The sequence below is a fragment of the Gracilinanus agilis genome, chromosome 2, assembly GCF_016433145.1.
Source record: "Gracilinanus agilis isolate LMUSP501 chromosome 2, AgileGrace, whole genome shotgun sequence".
Classification (NCBI taxonomy): domain Eukaryota; kingdom Metazoa; phylum Chordata; class Mammalia; order Didelphimorphia; family Didelphidae; genus Gracilinanus; species Gracilinanus agilis.
The window spans coordinates 367,248,991-367,272,872 of NC_058131.1; the positions used below are offsets into that span (position 1 = coordinate 367,248,991).

General features: G+C 38.7%; 1 protein-coding gene across 1 annotated transcript in view; it reads left to right on the top strand.

Moving 5' to 3' along the window:
- The first annotated feature begins 16,065 nt into the window (after positions 1 to 16,065).
- KCNMB1 (potassium calcium-activated channel subfamily M regulatory beta subunit 1) overlaps positions 16,066 to 23,882 on the top strand; it is an 11,731-nt gene continuing 3,914 nt past the window's right edge. The window contains exons 1-3 of the mRNA XM_044661695.1: positions 16,066 to 16,142; positions 19,706 to 19,871; positions 21,784 to 21,955. Of these exons, the coding sequence (XP_044517630.1) occupies positions 19,738 to 19,871; positions 21,784 to 21,955 (306 nt within the window). The 5' untranslated portion in view covers positions 16,066 to 16,142; positions 19,706 to 19,737. The remainder of the gene's footprint in view (positions 16,143 to 19,705; positions 19,872 to 21,783; positions 21,956 to 23,882) is intronic.

Sequence of the window (23,882 nt, forward strand, 5' to 3'; positions counted from 1 at the left end):
GCTTGGTGTGTCAAAATTCACCAAAAAACCAAGGATAATTCTGGTGATGTATCACTTTGAGGAAAAAAAACATAATTTCGTGATATTTATAGTTTAAACAACAAAAATGTATAACTGTAATATATAACTGTATTTAATAAACCAAAATAGATAAATTAATATAGTCATCTATAGTGTACAGAGTGTCTACACTATGTTTCATCCTCGGCATGCGGCCCCATACTTCTCTGTATGAGGCCACATGCAGCCACGTGTCATTGAAAATGGCTATCCATGTCAGTGCTGATACATGTGTCATAGGTTTGCCATCACTGCTCTAGGAGACTATATACTAATAGGAAAGCCATATCTATTAGGAAAATGTTGATCAGGGAGAGGTGTGGGCATGGGCAGTGACAGGAATGGTGAGTGGACCCATCAGCAATTGACTGACTCATCCTTTCCTCAGGAACAATAGTAGTATTGATTTAATTATTGTTCCCAGAGCCAAATATGGAAAGCAGAAGGAATTAGAACACAGGAAAGGTACACAATAGCATGAAATTAAGATGTTCACAGGGCAATGTGATGAAAAAGACATTTTTAATACCTATTGACAATTTTCTAATAATCAAAAAGTGTATATGGAATGATTCATCTCATATCCTTTAAAGTTCCAGAGACCATACTCAAATGAAATACTACAAGGGACGGATATTTATAATTTTCCACTCCAATAAATTACTCCTGCAAATAGTAATTTTAATATCTAACAAATTCCTTGACCATCCAATAATATTTCATCCTCAAATAATATACTTCTTTCTAGTGACTTAAACAATATAAGTTTTCCTTACCAATTGGCCCTTCTAATATCTATTTAGCATTTGTTAGTTCTTTGACAATGGATAGATTATAAAAGAGTGTTGTTTATTAGTAAAGATTTATGATTCTTTGTAGTTTTGAAGGAGATTATGAAAACACTTTAGCTAACTTCTGATAATATGGTTTATTTAAAAAATCCTACAAGACTGTCAGAGTGGAAATATGACTTTCATTATGATCTAAAGGAGCTGTGAGATTGAGGCATGCAATAATTATTTAAGTAAGCTAAATTTCTATTCATGCTCCTGAGGTTGGTATTTGATATACTAATGATGTAATTCATGCTTCTATTTGAAAACACCCTTCAGGAAATTTGCTCCTTAATTTTTAATGGTGACATATCATTTATCCTCTGCAAATAGCACAACAGAAACAGACTAATTTATTTTATGACCTATAATGACTAATTTAATGTTTACCTCACTATTTTGATGGATCTTTGATTTCATCAATTTGGGTCTGATAAAGAACTCAATCCATCCCTTCCTTTAAGACCTGTTTGATTTATGTTCATTTTTTTTACTATAATTGCTCCAATTCTTCTAATATTTTGTGATTGTTCATTCAACATTATATATTTTCTGCCACTTCTATTGAACAGTATATCTTCTTTTTCTATCTAAATTTAACTGATGTATGTATACCAAGACTGATATCATTGATGAATATTGATGTGAAAATATTGAATGAAATGTTAACCAAGATTATTATCAATAGGCTGAATTTATACCTAGATTTTAGAGATGGCTTAACATTAAGAAAGCTATATGGTTAATAAACCAAATCATCAGCAACAAAACAATAAAAACACATTTAGCTATATTAATAGATATGTCTTTGACAAGATACAACACTAATTTATGCTGCAAACATTAAAAGAATAGGAATCAATGAACTTTTTCTTAATATGATAAATAATATTTATCTAAACCAAGAAGTAGCACCTATTTGTAAAGGATAAATGTTAGAACCTTTTCCAATAAGATCAGGGTAAAGCAAAATTGTCTATTGGATATAAAAATAAAACTCATAATCCTTTTGGTATATTACTCTCAAACTTGGGAGGAGATAGAAAACAAAAAAAAAAACATTCAAAATAACTACAGAAGGTATAAAATATCCGGGAGTCAATCTAACAAGATGCAATGAGGACATCATCATCATCATCATCATCATCATCATCATCATCATCATACCATTTTCACTACCTGCACTATCATAATAGCATTTATATTATGCTTTAAGTATATAAAATATTTACAAACTTTTTATAAATATTATCTCATTTTATTCTCACAACTCTGTAGGAAACATGCTATTATCACCCCCCCTTTTACAGATAAAGAAACTATGGTAAAAGATTAATGATTCCTCCAAAGTCATACAGCTTAAAAGGGTCTGGATTCAAAGAAACTGGATTCAAAGTCATACCTTCCTGATTTCAAGTCTAGCACTCTCCACCTTTCTTCCTATCCACCTAGATGGTATGAACACAATCTCAAACCTCAAATAAGAGAAGATGGTGCACTAATACACTATTTGTGGAGCTGCAAATTCCAGTCTTTCTGGAACAATAATTTGGAATTTTGTGGGGAAAAAGTGATTAAAACTTTAATCTCTTTTGACCTGGAGTTTCATTGTGCTAGGCATATGCTAAACACTCCATTGTGGTTAAAGAGAGAAATAATGTTCCTCACAGATCTGAATATTCAAAGAAGTACATTTTATGTTGGTAAAGAACTAGAAATAAAGTAAATAATCATCAGATGGAGAATGGTTAAATAAATTGTAGCACATGAATGAGATAAATATTGTACTATAATAAACAACGAATATGAAAAATTCAGATTAGCACGGAAAGAACTGATGGAGAGTAAAGTAGGTGGAACCAGAAATTCAATATGCACAGTAATGAGGATAATGGAAATGGAAAGAATAATAAAACAGAGTCCATATAATTAGAATAACCAAGCATGGTTTTGGAAAAGGATTATAAAAATGCATCAACTTCCCTCCACTGCAGAGGTAAAGGGGCAATATATAGGGAATACTATATAAATTAATAGAGTATGTTTAGAATATTTGCTAGTTTTGCTGAACTGTGTTTAAAAAAAAAGATTAAAAAAATCTTTATTCTATCCATAGCTTCCTGAGTAGGGAAGGGGAAAGAGCTACATTAAAAAATGAAAGTTTTATAAAAACAAAATGCCCCACCCCAAAATAATTAATTAATTAATTGGAAAGAAATCTATGTTTCATGTATGGATTTTGCCCTTGGCAAGTTAATTAAAAAAGCAAAACTTTACTTTCTGTCTTAAAAGTGCTACTAATTATTGGTTCCAAGTCAGAAGAACAATAAGGGCTAGGCATTGGGGGTTCAGTGACTTGTCCAAGGGCACACAACTGGGAAATATCTGAGGCCAGAGTTGAACCTAGGACCTCCTGTTTGCAGGTCTAGCTCTCTATCCATAGAACCAACTAGCTGCCCCTAGAACATGCCAATATAATAAAAAATGACAATGCTCTGATATTAATTTTTAGCTTTAGGGCCATACCATTCTAAATACTAAGGGGTTACTATATAGAACTAAATAAAATATTAAAATTCATCTTGAGGAACAAAAGGATAATAATTTTGAGGAAAATAATGGAAAAAATTAAGAGTAAAAGGGGCCTTGTATTATCAAATGAAAAAAGCAATCATTAAAAATTATTTGGTAGTGGTAAAAAAAATGGAAAAGTTGATCAGTAGAACAAATTAGGTAAATAAGACCTAGGCCATATTAACCTAGTATTTAATATTCCCAAAAGTCCTATGATTGACTAATGAATCTTTTACAAAAACAAAACAAAACAACGTTAACAACAAAAACCTGCCTAGATCCAAAGAAAGCAATTTGGAAAAAAAATAATAGCCTTAGACCAATATATGTTTGATCTGTCTTTGAATTCCCAGTGCTGTTGCAGAGAAGGCACTTAATAAATGATTATTGTTGAGTAAATGTTATAGACCCTGGGCAAGTCACTTGACCCCCATTGCCTACCCTTACCACTCTTCTGCCTTGGAGCCAATACACAGTATTGACTCCAAGACGGAAGGTAAGGGTTTAAAAAAAAAAAAAAAAGATCAGATCACAAACTAGAAGTAAATAAGGTCAGCTTGGGTGGCTCAGTGGATAGAGTGCCAGGCCTAGAAACAGGAGGTACTCAATTTAAATCTGGCCTCAGATACTTCCTAGCTCTTTGACCCTGGGCAAGTCACTTAATCCCCATCACCCAGCCCTTACCACTCTTTTTTCTTGGAAGCAATACGTAGTATTTTTTTTTATTTGAAAACTTTATTTAACCCCAATCATATCTCCATTGACCCATGTGTTCAAGCACTTGTTTTTCTTCTGTGTTTCTACTCCCACAGTTCTTTCTCTGGATGTAGACATCTTTCTCTTAAGTCCCTCAGAATTGTCCTGGATTATTGCATTGCTGCTAGTAGAGAAGTCCATTATATTCGATTGTACCACAGTGTATGTCTCCATGTATAAGGTTCTCCTGGTTCTGCTCTTTTCACTCTGCATCAATTCCTGGAAGTCATTCCAGTTCACATGGAATTCCTCCAGTTCATTATTCTTTTTAGCACAATATTATTCCATCACCAACAGATACCACAATTTCCCCATTTTCCTAATTGAAGGGCATACCCTTGTTTTCCAGTTTTTTGCCACCACAAAGAGAGTGGCTATAAATATTTTTTTACAAGTCTTTTTCCTAATGATCTCTTTGAGGTGTAAACCCAGCAGTGGTATGGCTAGATCAAAAGGCAGACAGTAAGCCATACATAGTATTGATTCTAAGATACAAAGTAAAGGTTTTTTTTTTTTTTAAGAAGAAGTAAATAGAAGTAGATAGCATACACAGTTATAGTTGGCAAGAGAGGGAGGAATTCTTAACAAAATAAAGACTAGAGCAATCATAGAAGATAAAATGAACAATTTTTATTGCATACAATGGAAAACATTTTTACCATAAACACAATTAATGCAGCTCGTCATACGAGAATAAGATGAAAATAAATCTTTACAACAAATATATCTGATAAAGGATTCATACTAAAGCTACTTAGAAAATTCATACAAATATATAAGAACAAGAACCATCAGGAATTTGCTATGTAGTCAAATATGAATTGCCGCAGTAAATAGAGTGCTGGGACCAGAATTAGAATGACCCCAGTTCAAATTTGACCTCAGATACTAATTGTGTGACCCTGGGCAAGTCATTTAACTTTGCTTTCTCATTTGTAAAATTAGCTGGAGAAGGATATGGTGAAGAACTATAGTATCTCTGCAAAGAAAATCCCAAATGGAGTCACAAAGAGTTTGTTACAACTGAAATGACTAAACAGCAACTAATACAAATAGGCAAATTTTAAAAGAAAAGATATAGATTACCAACAACTATATTAAGAGAATGTTCAAAATTATAAATAATAAGAGAAATATAAATGAAAACAACTGAGTTTTTTACTTAAACCCATTGTGAAACTGGCAAAAAAGATTAAAAAAAAAAAAAAAAAAGGAATGGCACATATAAGAGAAACTATGAGAAGACTCCCATACACCATAGTTAGTAGAACTGTGGTTTGATTGAACCATTCTGGAAGACAATTTAGTTTAATATTTAAGAAGTCATCAAACTGTATATACCTTCTGACCCACCAATATCACAGCTAGGTATAGACCTCAAGGAGGTTAAAGAAGGGTGAAAAGTCCCAAATGTACACGTTTTCAAAGTTTAAATAACAGCCTTTGGAGTGGCTTTTGATACATGCTCCTGGTGCAACAATCCATTGTTATGGCTCTGAATAGGAAACTCTCCTTTCTCTCCCTTTTGTTTGGCATCCTCTATCTCTGTGCCCTTATAGGGAAGGTCTCTACACCTCTCTACTTGAAGAGTGTCTCACTATGGGTGATTAATCATCCTCATGGTGAAAGCAGAGTTCAAAGCAATCTTGTTAACTCCCAAAGAAGTAGGTAGTGAAGCAAATAATGGAGTTTTATCCTGAAAGCCAATTTAGACCTCCCAGCAATGTAAAATCAATCTTATTATTTATGGATGACAAACATACATTTTCATTAATGTGTAACAGAAGGAATTAAAAAGCCTCTCTCTGCCATTGTGTATCTTCTTAAATTCCTTGCAGAATGTAACTTCTGGGACACCTGAAGGGAAGTAGAGAAAGCAGCTGGGTGAAACAATGAATATCTCCCTTTGGGATCCTTTCAAAGTCTAGGCATCTGGAGATAAGTTGTCTTTTAAATTTAAATGTATCAAGTACAAGTTAATCTGCTTAGAGAAAAGAATAATCAAAACAAGAAGTATGATTAATTAGAAAGAACATTGGTCTGAGGCTCCGGGTTCCAGTTTTGGTTCTGTCCATAGTTCAATGTTGCAAAATGAATAAAATGGGACCTGGAAGTGGTGGGTACACTCATCAGTTGGGGAATGACTGAGTGGGTTGTGACTTATGGTTGTGGTGGCTGCCCCACAGGAAGTAACAAGTGGGTGGATTTTGAAGGAATGCAGAAGGACATACATGAGAGCTATTGTGAGAGATGTAATGGGTAGAGTCAGAATAACAGAGGTGTTGTGTGGAGGGGTGACTTGTATGTGTGCCCATCTCCAGAGAGGGAACTAGTGGATGGAGGTGAGCAGGATATGGTTTTATGTATACATATTTTTTTTGTCAAGTAGTTCCTTCTCCAAAGTGTGGAAGGAAGGGAGAGTTACCTGGGAGCTTTTATGTGAAAGGCAGGCAAATAAATGAATACATTTAAAATTAAAAATAAATTAATGAGTTGAGATTAGCAGATGCATAAGGTCCCTTTTGACTCTGACATTCTTATATCCTTCCTACCCTCTTCATAATTATCTCTCTAAATGCATATATATACATATATAAATGCATACATATTAACACACAAATATGTATATAAACATATACATATGTACAAGGACAGAGAACTGGCTTCAAGTCCCACCTCTGATATGACCTGGCAGTGTGACCCTAGGTGAGTGACAGAACCTCTTAGTGCCCTAAGCAACTCTAAGACTTTCAGTTGTAGAGAAAGTGAAGACCTGCACTGGTAAAAGGATCCCTCACCAGAGATTTCCCTTTAATTATAAATCACAAATCTAGTACCCATCTCTCTAATTATCCTAGGTCTGTGATGGTGAGCCTATGGCACACGAGCCAGAGGTGGCATGCATAGACCTCTCTGTGGGTACACATGCAGCTGGAGGGAGGTGAGGCTGGGCTGCTTCCCTCCCTCTCTCCCCAGGAGGATAAGTAAGCAGGTCTCTTCAAGAAAGCATCCCTTGCAGGACAAGCTTGCCTCACACCATTCAGAATATAATGGCCTCTTAATTACCTTTGGCCTGAGTGAGACAGAAACAAAGAATGTCTTTACTATTCCAAGCAACCAATGTCTTTACTATACAAAGTATTTGGGGGATTTGGAGATGTCTTTTGAGTTTGTGCTTTTAAAATGTTCAAAACTAAAGTCTAGTGATTTAGGAATAAGTTTTATGAACCCAAGCCTAGGCTAATAGCCTCTTCCCTGTTCTATAACCCCCTTCCCCAGTTTCTTTCATAGGCAACCACTTGACCACCAAAAATGATCAATTTGCATTCAAAGGGGTCCCATGCCTAAGGGAAAAATATTGGATCCTCAGGGGAAGGGATCTCCCAATCAGGCCTGTATCCAGACTAAAACCTGACTTCAACCTTTGACCATTTGCTAAAAAGGTTAAATTGGAGGATACTTCAGGAAGATTGGAAGTGAAGGGGTGAATGTGTCAGGGTGATGTCATTTAACCTGAGGTTTATATTTCCCTATAACAAGGGGTTTTCCTGTAAGCTGGGGCTTTTCTTGCTTTTTTTTTTTTTTTTTTTTGTTCTAGACAACTTTTTCTCTCTTTCTCAATCAAGTATTGCATTTGAAATGGCTTCTGGTTCCCTTAATATAGTGACTAAAGGGAGTGTACTTTGAAATTTTCAAGGCCCCTCAATTTCCACTTTGGAGAGGAGCTAGGTTTGAGGAGATCATAGCTCACATAACAAGAGGGGAGGAGAGTGCTTGTACCCCTCACCTCTCCCTCTCCCCAAGCCTGACTCTGTCACCTGCCCTAGCCCAGCAGTCTGATGGGAGTGCTTCCTCCCTCCCCTGGGTGGAGTAAGGGGGGGTGGAGGAACCAGTGTGATCCTAGCACTCAGTGGGGGGAGGGGCACAGAATGTGGTGGAGGGGTAAGGGCTGGGCACTTATTCTGGGGTGGGTGGGGACAGGGCCTGGCACTCCATCTCCAATAGGTTGCCCACCTCTGTTCTAGGTGATCCTAGATCACCTGAGGCGACTTTTTTTTTGCAATAGCATGTCATGTTATATATTACTATAATGCAATAGATAATCCATAGAATTGGTCCATCAATAGAAATATCTTGGATAGGCAATGCGAATGGATGACAAGATGAGGCAGAACTGAAGAGGAGGAAATAAGGATGGGAAACTATGTGGTGCTTTTATTGTTATTCTGAAAAAATACATTCTAATGGGGGAGACCAGATGTTCTGAATCTTTAGTGTCTGGTAGATAACAAGTGCCTACTCAGTGTTTGATAATTGACTGATTAAGTCTGGCATTTTTTCTTTTTTAAAAAGAGATCATCTTAGGGGGCAGCTGGGTAGCTCAGTAGATTGAGAGCCAGGCCTATAGACGAGAGTTCCTATGTTCAAATCTGGCCTCAGACACTTCCCAGCTGTGTGACCCTGGGCAAGTCACTTGACCCCCATTGCCTACCCTTACCACTCTTCTGCCTTGGAACAATACACAGTATTGACTCCAAGACAGAAGGTAAGAGTTTAAAAAAAAAAAAAAAAAAAAAAGAAGTGTCAGTCCCAGATGTACCATAGGTCACTTTCTACTGACTTTCATTTCCCCCAAAAATCCTAGGAACAAGCTAGATTCCAGACAAAGTAGGATTATTATATTCTAGTTAGCTCATTAGCCATGTCTCCCTCCTTCTTCTCCTTTTGCACACATATATCTCATTCCCAAACAGTTGGCCAGGCAAAATTGGTATCTCTGCCATCCCTTGTACTATTTCAGTGGGTCCTCATATATGTTATAAATAAGGAGAGGGTAAACTGGATACTACCACTCTTAATTGGGTGACAGCAGTGGTAGTTCAGATATGTGGCTAGTGCAAGATCACCTGAGTCTTGCCACCTAGCTAGATGTTGTAACACCTCCCTCCTTTATAACAGTGCCCAGGCAGGATCCTTCAGGTCAGTGGAAGGCTATCCCTTTCAGGTCCCACTTGGGATTGATTAATAATAGATATTGGGCTCTATTAGCTTTGGACACGTTTATCTGACTGCGTTTGCTCCCTTCTCAGAGAAGTGATGACACAACAACTCCAGGAAGGTACTTGAAGAGTTTATATAATTTGGCAAGGAAGGAATATTTAGGAAATGGGAAGAGGAATCGGAAACCCTAAACTGATCTTTGATAATATTAATCCCTCAGGAATGTAAGCAGGTGAGTGATGCTGGCTTGTTATTAGCTCCTCTGGCTCAGCCTGGCCACAGCCAAACCAGAGCAAGCAAGCTGTTGTATGATGTCTCTCAGCTTCTTCTTGCCAGATGTTATGCCTTTCACAGCCTTTAGGAACCACCCTTTCCACCCTCTTCTTCTTCTCCTGCCCACTTCCCGGATCCCTCCCAGGCTCTGGGATACCTAGATACCTAAGGATGGCTTGAATACCTAAATATCTAGGGGACAGAAGAATAAGAGGATTCACGGTCTGGATACAGATTGGCAAATGTCAGTGAGGTTCAGACAGGAGTTCTTGCAAGGTTGAGCCAAGCAAGCCTCAGATCCCAATAGACCAGGGTCTACAGATCCCAGGTCCAAAGGAAAAGGAAAAGACCCCCTGTCAGGGGCTGCCAGGGTATTTATACCCCTCTGGCCAACCGCTTTCTCCCTTGTCCTCATGGCCTCTGGGAACATTCTGAGGTCCAACGGTCTTCACCTGTCAATCAAGGTTGGGACTCTCAGCTCCCAGAGTTTCAATATGACATATAGCAGTCTTTCTCAGGATCTTTTCTAGGTCTGTGACATTTTTATTCAATTTCAGTCACCAAATCATCAAGGAGCAATCCCAATGTACATAGCTAGCCTAGTCTTCCATAGGAGGTGAGCTTGACAAACTAATTGCAGCATCTAAGAATGGACTGAAAACAGCTTCACCATTTTACTGTAATGTCCAATAAACAGGCAATTTAGTCTCCTATTAATATGTTTCAATTAAGAAAGGATGGGAGCAGGAACAAATCACTGTAGAGAGTGTCAGGGAGACTTAACAACTGCTCTCATTTCACAGCTCACTGACTCCAAAGAAGTTGGAGGAATGAAAGGAAGTTGCTCATTAAGGCAAGATGCTTGTTCTCTGATTCCCTACTGGACCATTTCAGGAGGCCTGTAGCAAAAGCATCAGGATTTCTGGTGAGTGGTTAGGAAAGGAGACTAATGGGAAGGATCCAACCTTCCAAGAAAGCCAAGTTCAGGACTACTTCAAGGAATTCATGATGAAAAAGGCTGTCATAGAAGGAACTGACAGAATCTAAATTCAGATCGACACATACCATTCTTCAGTCTATTTCCTCCATGAATTTTTCACTAATGTAAGTGATATGTGTTTTCTTTTACAACATGAACATGGAAATATATATTGTATGATAACATATGTACAATTTATATGATATTACCTGTGGTCTTGGGGAGGATTGATATGAAGAGAGAAAATACAGATTACGAAATGTCAGAAAATATTATTAAAAACAGTATCAACATAATCTGGGGAAAAGTTAATTTTTAAAAAGTCAACAAGTACTTATTAAGTGATTACTATGTGCTAAACATGGGATAAAAGTGCAAGGAAAACTAAATACATTCCCTGCCATCAGGGAGCTTACATTCTAGTAAGGGAAGACAATATACAAAAGGGAGCTAAAAGGGGTTGGGGGTGGGAGGGGAAGGTACTAAGCCCAGTATGGTGGGGAAGTCCAGAGAATGAAGTATGGTTTGGGCTCTTCATCAAAACAAAATTTCTGAAAGAAATTCATCAATGAGAGAAGGAAGTCTCAGGAGTGGAAGAAAAAGACAAACCGATACTTGGTGGCAAAATCCAGAGAGTAAATCCTAAAACCATCTTATCATGAAACTATAATCACAGAATCACAAGTTGTCATTCATCTGATAAAACTTCAAATATTCAAAGATAATTGTCATGTTCCTTTAAAGGCTAAACTTTCCCTTCTCCAGATTAAACTCCTCCAGTTCCTTTAGTTACTAATGTGCTTGATCTTAAAGTCTTCTTTCATGTTGGCTGACCTCCTCTGAATGTCTTACAATGCCTTTCCTATAATGTAGTCACTTGAAGTGAAATACTATTTTTAAACTATTACTGGGGTCAGCTAGGTGCTTAAAAAGTCAGGCCTAGAGACAGAATGTCCTTCCTAGCTGTGTGACCCTGGGTAAGTCACAAGCCCCAATGCCTACTGCTCTTCTGCCTTGGAACCAACACACAGTATTGATTCTAAGATGGAAGTTAAGGGGTTTAAAAGCAAAATACTATTATTATTATTAATACTATTACCAAAATTAATTAAATATTCTAAATATAGTCCGACCAATGTCTATGGCAGTGGGCTCTCACCTTCCTCCCTAGCCTATGACCTATCTCATGTTTCTTCTAGATTGCAATGGTTCAACTCAACAGTGTAGAGCTTCCCTCTTATAATGTAGGTTGCAGTCCATCCATGCCTAACCATCCTGTACAGTTTCTGTCTTGGTTTTTCTGGAAATCCTCCTCTGGCGATCTATCTCTTGGGCAACTTTTCTCTTGATTTCTTGTTATGGCATGGATACCAATAGAGCACACTGCCCGTCTATGTGTTATTTGTTGTCATTACATAAAAGGTCCATCTTTTTCTATTTCCTTTGCCTTACAGATGTTATCCTCAGCACTTCTCCTGTGCTGCAACCTCCTCAGGCCCATCATGTGTCTCTGTTGATTTTTGGAAAGATTCAAAGAGAGAGAAAGACTTCAGAGACTGTGGTGCTCCATGACACCACCCCCTAGTCCTACAGGAGTGCCAGAAGAGTGTTGAAATTTAATTATTTATTTTTAAAAGAGCTTTTATTGACAACTGTTTCTCATATCATCATAGTTATTCCAGGTACACCTTTTCTCTCCCTTCTCTCAAGAAGCTATCCCATAGAATAAATAGAATTTTTTTAAAGAGGAAAAGGAATCAGTACAACTGATAAATATATTGAAAAAGTTAGAAAATGTGTCACATCTGTGGACTTCCTACCTCCACAAAAGGCCTGGTTGGGACTGTCCTCTCATATCTCTTCATTTGGGTCTTGTTTGATCTTTATAATTTAGTTAGGTTTAATTTCAGTTTTTTGATATGTTACCACTCTTTCCATTTACATCATTACAGCTACTGTATATGCTGTTTTCTAAGTTCTGCTTACTTCACTCTGCATAGATTTATATAGAACTTTCCATGTATCTTTGTTTTCATCACACACATAATTTCTTATAACACAGTAAGATTCCATTACATTCGCATACCACAATTTGTTTAGCCATTACCCAAGATATACTTACTTAAATGACTGGTTTTTGTTTTAGGAAGGCCTCACTCACCATACCTGTTATTTGTATTTGTTTCCCAGTTTGCAATGCCTGGCGTGTAGTAAGTGCTTAATAAATCATTTTAAATTCCTTCATTGTATCTAAGATATATGTACTAGTGGTCAAGCTTTATAAATTATCTACCTAACTGTATACCATTTTGGAACAATTATCTCACTGAATTTATAACTCAACAGTCCTGTCTTCTCCACCATTCTTTTTCGGATGCCATGTTGACTAGTTTCTCCCCTCCCACTTTGTACTTGTGAAACTGACCTTTTGAATCCAAATGTAAGACTTTACATTCAACCCTTTTTTATTGCATTTCACTATATTCTTTCTAATTTCTAGTTTGAGATCCCTTTTGGCCCTTTATCTGTCATCCATCATGTTAGCTAACTCCTCCAGTTACAGTGCTTTAAAGTTTATGCATTCCTCATGAGGAAGATAATGCAAATATTATTAATTCCAACCTTCTCTTTACATAAAGATTTTAAAGGAAATCAATACTCACAAAGAATCAAGCAGATATGAACCCAAGTTTTCTGACTCTAATTAAAACATTTTTCCTGCCATACTACACTTTAATTTATCTATTTAATTTTTTTTTTAAATTCTGACTTTCCATCTTTGAATCAATACTGTGTGTAATAGAAGAACAGTAAGGGCCAGGCAATATGGTTAAGTGACTTGCCCAGATACAACTAGGAAGTGTCTGAGGCCAAATTTGAACCCGGGACATTCCATCTCTAAACCTGGCTCTCAATCCACTAAGCTATATCACTACCCCTATACCACACTCTTATTGATCAGTCTTCACACTTAATTCCTATTTCAACTCCAACTTACTTTTTTATAGCATCTGAGATACACCTAAATAGGAATTGTTTCATTCTTTGTACTTCTATCTCCTATACCTAGTACAGTGCCTGGCATATAGTAGGTACTTAATAAATGTTGATTGATTGTGGCTATTCATAGCTATCCCTGATCCTCCAGAGGGTATGAGAGGCTATTTCTGCTTCCAGTGACTTTTGTAACTTCTCTGGTATCCCCACCGGCAGAAACCATCCATCCCCAACTCCAGGTTGCTAGGATAGTACCTCCAAGCAGCCCCCAAATACTAGATTCTGTTACTGCAATTTCTCCCTTCTGGATTCCTGCTCATCTTGTCCCAAAGATAAATGAATAAGAGGGCGCATTTCAAAGTAAACTGAGCACCCATATTCCCTCTTCTTCCCCCCAGAGGAATAGAACAACATAGCTTCATTTCTTCTCTTCCCTCCCGTCCTCCCATCAACTTAAAAAAAAATCAGTTTGGATTCCCTCCCTAGATTTTGGAAAATAATTAAAAAAAATACTCAGAGGCATTATTTGGTCTCCACTCTGTGGGTACCTGCTCTCCTGAAGTCTACGTCCCAGGAGGATGCTGGGTCTCATACCTTACCATGTATGGGCACAGAGACTGCTCCAGGGATGGGGAGCACAGGGCCAGCCACTGCTGGAGGAGCCCTGTAAAACAAAGCTTCCTGCTGTAACTCAGGCGGCTTCCTTGGAGCAGACGTGGGGGTGGGGGAATGGATAACTTCCCGGCTCCACAGGGCCTTCCGAAAAGAAGTTTTTCTTGAAGGTGAGGACTTAAATTCAGGAGCCAGCAGAGACTGTGAGTACCTCTCAGAGCACTTTCTAGAGCCCATCTCACAAAATTGTTTCTCCTGGAATATTTGAGGGGCTTCGTGGAGATAGGGCAGAATCTTTGGAAATGGGTAGCTTGGAGTATTGACTGGGTAAAAGGCATCAGATGTGGATGGGTGGGAAGGACAGTGTTAAAACAAATAGATTTCCTGTCTGAGCCATGTATCCCGAGGCAGTGATGGCTGAGTGATTTAGGAGTAGTTACAACCATATTTGTCATCTGGGTATAGGGGGTGATGTGGGGTGTAGAAGGAGGATGTCTCCCTCACATCACTCACTCCCCTGCCCCTTGGGTGATTGGGCAGGGGTCCAGGCTCTCCCAGAGCTCAGAATGGACAGCACCCCTGGGAGAAAAGATAGACCCTTCAGAAGGGGAATTAATAATGCTTATCTGGTAGATATTGTTATGTGAAATCAGAGGTTTCCTCCTTCCTGCCTTTTTGTTTACACCTCACCCTTGTTCTCACCCGGGGTTATTAGTCCAAGAAAGTCTGGCCAATCCAAATATAAGATCGTGGAGGTGGGCACCCATCCTTGAGCTGCCAGGGCTTCAGGGAAATCTTGCTACTCTTGTCTCTGGCTACGAAAAAATTTGTACCAACTCTATCCCAAACAGTTGAAGGAATTCTAGAAAAAGAATATATTTGTCTTTCAAATGCCATTTCCTCCTGGAAGGGTTTTTTTTGATGCCTGCCACCCCTCTCAGAAATTACCTTTCTCTCTTGGACCTCAGTGTATCTTGTACTCATGACATTTATTACTGAATTCTATGTTACAGTTCCTGTACACTTTTATATTGCACTGAATATTTGTTACATGTGTAGGTATATATATATATATATATACATATATATATATGTATATATATATATATAAATAATCTCCCTCATTAGCTTATAAATACCACAAAGGGAAAAACTATGCCTTAACTTTCATTGTATCTCTTGCTTTGCCTGTCATAATGCTTCATAAATAGTAGATTCACAGGTTTAGAATTAGAAGTGAGATAATCTAGTCCAACTACAGATGAAGAAACTGAGGCTCAGGGAGGTTAAGTGACTGACTGCCCAAGGTCATATGGGTAGTAAAGAGAACCAGGTTTGGACCAAGGTCCTCCAACTCCCAGGGATCTTTCTACTATATCTTGTGAATGAATGGTTGCTGTTAAATGAATGACAGAGGGAGACTTTAGACACATCACCAGACATTAATTTTCCCAGAGTGAAACTAATTCTCCCAGCTGGGAAATTCTTCTCCTTATTTAACCACATTCTCTCTTGCTTCAATTCAATCCCACAAAGACTTCAAGTGAGGAAGACGGTGGTAATGTTTGTATAAGACCTCTTCCCTTTTGAAGGCAGTTGCTATTAATGCACAATCTCAACCGGTTCCACAAACCCCTCTGTATGAAAAGAGAATTACAGATCCTGCTTAATGCCTTTAAAATTCCACCCTGGGCCTCAGCTGTCATTCCCCCTGACTCAATGGAAAGATGCCACATCACTGCAGCTCTTAGATGAGGATATTCTCTGTGAATCAAATTTATTTCTTTTCACGGAGTCTTTCCCTTTTTTAACCTGCCTCCCCCAGCTTATTGTCCTGGCAAAAGAAAAGAGCCTACAACTTTCTTAACCACAGTGGTTGACGTATTTAGAAACCCATCAATCACCTGTGTAAAAAGTAGCATGAGGAGTTGCTTCCGCTGCCTGGCCTAAGTAGGCACCATTTCCATGGAAGCTGAAGAGCTGAAAGCTGATTAGCCCAGGAGGCTACAGTTTGCTTACTTCATTCCTCCTCTCCCTGGAGGTGAACGCCTATTCAGGTAAGTTGACTCCAATGAAATGATTTTGTGCAAACAAGCCCTTTATAAAATGTTATATAAGGAGAAGTGGATTTCTTTTTTTTTTTAACCCTTAATTTCTATGTATTGGCTCCTTGGTGGAAGAGTGTTAAGGGTGGGCAATGGGGGTCAAGTGACTTGCCCAGGGTCCCACAGTTGGGAAGTGTCTGAGGCCGGATTTGAACTTAGGACCTCCCGTCTCTAGGCCTGACTTTCAATCCACTGAGCTACCCAGCTGCCCCCAGAAGTGAATTTCTTTATGATTCCTTCCTTCTAGCTCTATCCTGAGACCTCATAAAACTTGAGGTGACCCTGGGCTATCATATTGGGATTTTTATTTTTCTATTTACAAATATTGTCTCATTGTATATTCACAACATCCTTGGTAGGTAGGTGTTATTTTTATCCCCATTTTATAGATGAGGAAACTGAGGCAGGAAGACATTAAGTGACTTGTCCAGGGTTGCACAGCTATTAAGTGTCCAAAGGCTATGCCAGATCAAACAAAAGCTCTGTCCCATGCTGAGAAGGCTTCTTGGAGGGGCTCAGTGACAGGCAATATATCATCCTAGCTTAGTGTAGAGAAGTTCATCACCATATTGTTGTCTGCCAGGAAAAAGGATTTTTATTTTGGCCATAAGTCAACTCATTGCAGTGGGGTTGCTGTCTTCATTGGAGAATCCCACAACAAGATCACACATTCTTCTTTTTTTTTTTTTTTAATTTTTAACCCTTGTACTTCGGTGTATTGTCTCATAGGTGGAAGATTGAAGATTGGTAAGGGTGGGCAATGGGGGTCAAGTGACTTGCCCAGGGTCACACAGCTGGGAAGTGGCTGAGGCCGGGTTTGAACCTAGGACCTCCTGTCTCTAGGCCTGACTCTCACTCCACTGAGCTACCCAGCTGCCCTCTTTTTTTTTTTTTTTTTTTTTTTTTTTTTTTTTTTTTAAGAATTCTTTCTTTTTTATTTTTTTTAAACCCTTACCTTCTGTCTTAGAATCAATGCTGTGTTTTGGTTTCAAGACAAAAGAGTAATACGGGTTAGGCAGTGGGGGTTAAATGACTTGTCCAGAATCACACAGCTCCAAATCAAGAATTCTTACAGTGTTAGTGAGCATCGTTATTATTAAAGTATTATTGCCATTGTTTCTCCAGAAGCTAGGGTGGTTTCATAACTTGCAAAAGTTTTAGAGGTAAGAAGTAGCAGAGCTAGAGTCCTCTGATTTCAATTCCAAAAGTCTTTTCATTGCACCATATTAATGAATGGTTGCTAATGAATTAATAGGAGACAGAAACTTTAAATTTAACACCAGCCACCCATTTCACCCAAATTATTATAAGGATAGCTAACATCTCTCTCTCTCTCTCTCTCTCTCTCGCTCTCTCTCTCTGTCTCTCTGTCTCTGTCTCTGTCTCTGTCTCTGTCTCTGTCTCTGTCTCTCTCTCTCTCTCTCTCTCTCTCTCTCTCTTTCTCTCCTAGCTTCTCTCTCTCCTCTCTCTCTTTTTCTCTCTCTCTCTTTTTCTTCCTCCCTCCCCCCACTCTATATACGTGAAATTTAAAGTATAAATGTATACTTTAAAGTCTGCAAACACTTTACAAATATCTCATCTTATCCTCACAATATCCCTGGTCAGGGTCCCCAATTTATCCCCAATTTAAGGATGAAGAATCCAAGGCAGGCAGAAGTTATTGACCTGTCGAGAGTCCTATAGCTATAAAGTGTCTGATTTTGGATTTGTACTCAAGGAAAGTTCTTGATGTCTAATCATAATCTCTCTTGCTGCAATTTAAATTAATTCAACTTTCTTTTGGGTTTTTGAGAAGGTCCTGCCTTTTGCTGGCAATCTCTTTGCTGACCTGTCCCCTCCTCAAGCTCTCTGGTATCTGTTGCTATAGAAGTTGTAGGGAAAAATTACCTTATTGTCCCTTCTCCTTTGGGCTAAATGTTATCTTTAAAGCAAAGGAAGTAATGGAATGGTGATTCCAGTTCAATGGGAGGAAATGGACCTATATTATGGACCTACTACTGAGAAAAAGATGGTCCCTGCTTTGGAGGAAGCTACATTCTACTGGGATCTGCCACATGTGGTTCTGTCAAAATTTTCCAAAATTTCTTACCCACATCATGAAAGAGGATGAATTCATGGGGTATCAAAATGAGACTTGAGTATTCAGTTGCACAAAGAGTCCTTCCAATTTAGACTGCTTGCTATTTATTTCATGAACAGGATCATGGATTCAGACATCTAGAACAAGCCTGTCATTTTACAGATGAGGACTCCAAGACCCCAGGAGGTTAAATGACCCCTCTTCACCCCTTTCCAGTAGAACTCCTGAGGCTCAACTTGGAAGCAGAGCTTATTCTCGAAGCTGTTCCTATTTAAGTGCTCAATTTCAATTATTTAACAAATTCCTCTATCTGAAGAGAATCCCAAAGATACTAAATATCTTTAAAATCTTACATTAAAATCCATTCCCCATTTCAGACTTTCTCTTTTCCATTTCAGCTCCTTCCACATTCACTCTATTGACTGATCTCTGACTGTCTAACCATCCCACCTCTCCCTCTAACTCTTCTGCCCTTCCCATTATCTGCTATTGCCTCCTGTTCCTGCTTGTTGACTTTTCCAAATACCTCTCCTCTGTCAGAATTAACTTATCCAGGGTCCATTCAAATTCTGGTTTCTGGGTGGAAAAACTAGCTAATCCAATAAATTGGCCAATGACAATGGAATAATGGGAGTAAATGAATTAATGTCTTTCTTCTATGACTGGATGGAAAGAATATTGGATTTGGAGTAGAAAATTCTAGGTGGCACAGTGAATGGAGCTCTGGACTCAGTCAGGAAGACTCAAGTTCAAATTTGGTCTCAAATATTTGCTTATTTGTGTGACCCAGAGTGAATCGTCAGTCCTCTGTCTGCCTCAATCTTCTCACCTGCAAAATGAATGTAATAGTAACACCTATATCTTAGGGTTGTTTTGAAGATATAATATGATAGTATTTATGAAGCACTTTGTGAACTTTAAGGTGCAAAAATACTAGATACATACACAGGATATCCCCAAAAGTCTTATAGCAGATTTATGTTTCAATAGATTACATTTACACATTTATACACACATAGACACTCAAACCCATACTCATATGCATATATGTATATGCACATAGGGTGTGTATGTATATATGTATTTATATGGCATAGTGTGTTTTAGATATATATCTGCAATCTAATTTATAGGATAGTTCCATTTATGAACTATATGACCTTGGAGCTCTGTGGACCTCAGTTGCCTCATCTAGAACATGAAATGGTTGGGCTACATGGTTTCTAAAGTCCATTCCAGCTCTAAATTATTCCACCAAGTAATACATCATGGAGTTGTGATTTCATGGGCACAGATGTATGTCTAAGGAGTAAGCTGAATATAATTTACAATTTTAATGAGAGGCCTGAGCAGCAGAAAGGTTAAAGAAGCCAAAAGCCCTATACTATTACTGAGGTTGCTGATCTTGGTTTTCCTTGTTTGACTCTAACCCCAGGAGTGGCCAGATAGGTCTGTTTCTCAGTCAAGATGGGGAAAAATCTGGTGACAGCACAGATACGAGGAGAGACTCGTGCCCTGTGCCTGGGCACAGTCATGGTGGTGTGTTCTGCCATCACCTACTACATCCTGGGGACAACCATGCTGCCCTTATTCCACAAGAGGTACCCAAAAACCCTTTCCCCTACATCATTTCCCTTTTCTACAAACCTATATGCCTTGTAAGCTTTGGATTACCTTTCTCAGCCACTGGAAAAGGAATATTATAAAGTGGGACAATATGGAATCATACTTGTCTAGAAGAAAGGAGCCATCAAACAAATGGACTGATAATGGGCCTTCCCTTTCCACCCCCTCTATACAAATCAAGTGCACTCTAGCACCTCTGACCATTGCTGCTCCCTACTTATTCCACTCTTTCCATAGGTATTTTGGTAGAATTTGATTCTGCTAAAATGAAAGGGGTGAAATATTCTGTATGGGAATCATATTTGTGCTTCTTAGAATCAGAATTAGACATGGAAGGAATTTCAGAGACTATCTAGTCCAACCTCCTCATTTTAAAAATAAGGAAACTGATGCTCAGAGTAGTTAAATAACTTGCTGAAGGCCACTCAGATAGTAACTAGTAAAGTTAGGATTCAAGTCCAAATTCAAATCTTTATGCCATACATACTGTCCCAAAGTTATCCTAGGTACTTCTTTTTGTTTGGTTGGGTTTTTTGAGTCATTGTTAGTTAAATTTTCTTTTTTGGTTACTTCTCATTTTATATTTCTCTTTTTTAAAGAAAAGGGAATTTTTCCTTTAAAAGGGAACTAACTCTCTCTGAAAGTATTAAAATGGAATTATTCTTGCCAGCTGTCCTGGTAGAATATTGTGTTTATAATGATGACTGTTAATTGACCTGGATCATAGTATCTCATATTTGGAAAGGACCTTAGAGGTCATTTTCTCCAACCTTCCACTCTGCAGAAATCCCCTCTACAATATCCCTAAAAGATGCTTGTTCAGTTTATGAAAACTTCTCATGCTACTGCCACATGGAACCACTCTATTGTAGACAACTGTAGCTGTGATATAGTCTTCCATATTGAGCTGAAATCTAACTTCCTCTAATTTTTACCCATTGACCCAGTCATAGATTGTGTCCCCACTTTAGTCTTCTCTCCTGCAAATTATCTCTCAACTGTGCCTCAAATTACATGATGGTTAGATCCATTCACCATCCTGGTCACCTTGACTGGAAGGGATTCCTCTTTGCCTTCTTCTTCTGGCATCCTTTTCAACTCAAGGGCTGAGGAAAGTAAGATCAGGTTGTCTGATGCTTTTTGAGTCAATAATGTATGATCTTTACTCTCTGGGTAATATTGAGTTATTACTCAAGCTCTGGAGGACATTAGAAGTAAATAGTTGTCTCTTCTTTCTTTTGTATTGTTAGTGCTAAGACAGTTTCATCTAAGTCATGAGCCCCAAGATCCTGAATGAAATTAGAATTCTCCTTAAGAGCTCTACTGCACACCAGATTTAACTGGAAATATTAGCTGACATTCAGTCTTCGAGCTTTCCCAGAATGGTGCCCCAAAGTTGTGGTTGATTCTGCTATTAATTAGCTCTGTGATTGTGACTTAGCCATTTTCCCCTATCTGGGTCTCAGTTTTCTAATCTCATCACTCTTGGATGAGATGATCTTGAAAATTCTTTCCCCGTTTTTGATTCCTACTCTCTGCTAAACACCAGTCAATGGATCCTATCTAGCCTCTCTCTCTCTCTCTCTCTCTCTCTCTCTCTCTCTCTCTCTCTCTCTGTCCTATCTCTGTCCATCTCAATTATATATACATGTATATAAGTTTGGATATATGTATGCATATGTATATCCAAACAGGAAAAGGGTATATAGCATAGGTGTCCTTCACAGGCCAAGTCCATCAGGAGATTCTTGGCAAGTCCAGGTTAATTTCTATCAAGCATTGACTAGGGGTGGTTGAGAGAACTAAGGGAAGAAATCCTGGCATGTCGTGGACACAAAAACATGGTACTACTCTCATCTTTGCCTTCTGTACCTATGTTTCTCCCAGTGTATGGACGGAAGTATCTGTTTGTCACCTAATTGAAGCAGATATTAGGGACCACGAGAAGCTGGATGGCAAGAAGGTCCCACAGTACCCGTGTCTGTTGGTCAATGTATCTACCATTGGGAAGCTGACCATTTTGTACCACACAGAGGAGACAAAAGAAAAAAACTCTCAGGTAAAATCAAGAAATACATATAGGGCCATAACACGATAAATGTATCATTTTCCTCCAGAGAAACCAAAGGGGAGCCCAGGAAGTTACTGAGAGAAAATATTTGGAAGGAACTACATAGAAAGTAAATTATTAGGTATCTATTGTAGAGTGGAAAGAATGCTAACTTTGGTGTCAGGGGACTTGAATTCAATGCCTACCCTGTATGAGCCCGAGTAAGTCATTTAACCCTCCTAAATTCCTCATCTGTAAAATGAGAAAGCTGGATGAGATGACTTCCCAATTCTAAATCTATGAGCTGACAAATTCGAGATCTCTCAAGTCATAGAAAATCATCAGAACTGGATATAGAAAGACCTAAATTGAGAACCTATGGATCTGAGTTGTATCTCTTTTTTCCTGTGGCTTTAAAAATAGCCTCAAAACCTACCAGCCAAGGGCATCAAAAGCATTAATGCTAGGTAAGTAGGAGATGTAGCTGATGTCATTCATCATGTATGCTGGGAAGAAATACTGGAAGCATCAGGACAACCAGTCTTCTTCTGGACCTCATGTATTAGATAGCTCTAATCAATTGACTTTGGGGGAGGGATTGAGAAGGAAAAGCAGGTATTGTTTCAGAGTCAATCTGACAATGAAGGTGAGAACGGACTTAGATCTACATGCTTTTTCCTTAATAAGTTATCAGCAATGTGTCAAGCCAAACCTCTGGTCAGCCCTCAAGAGGAAGTGTTTACTGCCTCCAGCTGATCATTGCTCTCCCTCCTCTTCATGCATAGTGGTCAATTATAGCTTTAATAGGAAGTTGCAAATAGGGTGATAAAGCCAGCCCTCACTATTTGCCTCTGTCAGACAGCTGCACATTTGGTCCAGTTCCTTATTCTGCATTCACTAATTTGTGGAATGTGGGAGGCAGAGTGGAGAGAGTTCTCAGGGGCCTGCCAAGAGGGTTCTGCAGCAAAGTGCAGAGGCACAGGAGAAATAGACTTCTCCCTTCCAGGGCCAAGCCCCTCACACGTTCTCCCTGGACATGTGGGCTAGGGATTCCTGAGCCTTGCTATTCTCCCCGTGAATGCTGGAGGTGAAGTTAGGGCTATAGGGAAGAGGATGTCATCTGTTATTGGGATTTTGGCAACTGGATTCAATTGACTCCTCTGGAATTTGGGCTGAGACTTCATTACAATAGGGTGAATGCTAGAAGGATTAGCCCAGGGGAGCTTCAGGTACATGGTTTGACTTCCCTTGGCACTCCTGGGCTCCTATGATTGGTAGATATATGGCATCTGCATAATGCATAAAATCCTTACCACCAGTTCTGTGAGGACAGGATCAATTGCCTTGTAAAGAGATCAGGATAATTGTAGGCAAGGACATATAGGATGCAGGGGCTCTTAACCTTTTTTTCTGTCATAGAATCCTTTGGCAATCTGTTGAAGTCTATAGACACATTTTTAGAAAAAATGTTTTTAAATGCATAAAAGAAAGTTCATAGGATTGTAAAGGAAATGAAATATATTGAATAAAGAAGTTTTTTTCCCATTCAGTTCACAGTCAATTAGAAATCTGCTCATGGAATTTTTGTAAATCTGTAGATTCTAAGGTTAATGGCTCTTGGTAGAATGGCACCCTAGCCCCTTTGCTACAAGAATACAAACTCATCTTGACAGCATTGAGAGAGAAGCAGAGACAGAGACACACATATGGGGGAGGGGGGACAGAGAGAGAGAGAGAGACAGACAGATAGACAGACAGACAGACAGAGACAGAGACAGAGACGGAGACAGAGAGAGAAGAGAGAGAGAGAAGAGAGAGAGACAGAAGAAAGAGAGAGAGAGAGACAGACAGACAGACAGAGACAGAGACAGAAAGAGGGAGAGAAGAGAGACAAAGACAGAGACAGAGACAGAGAGAGAGAGAGAGGAGAAAGAGA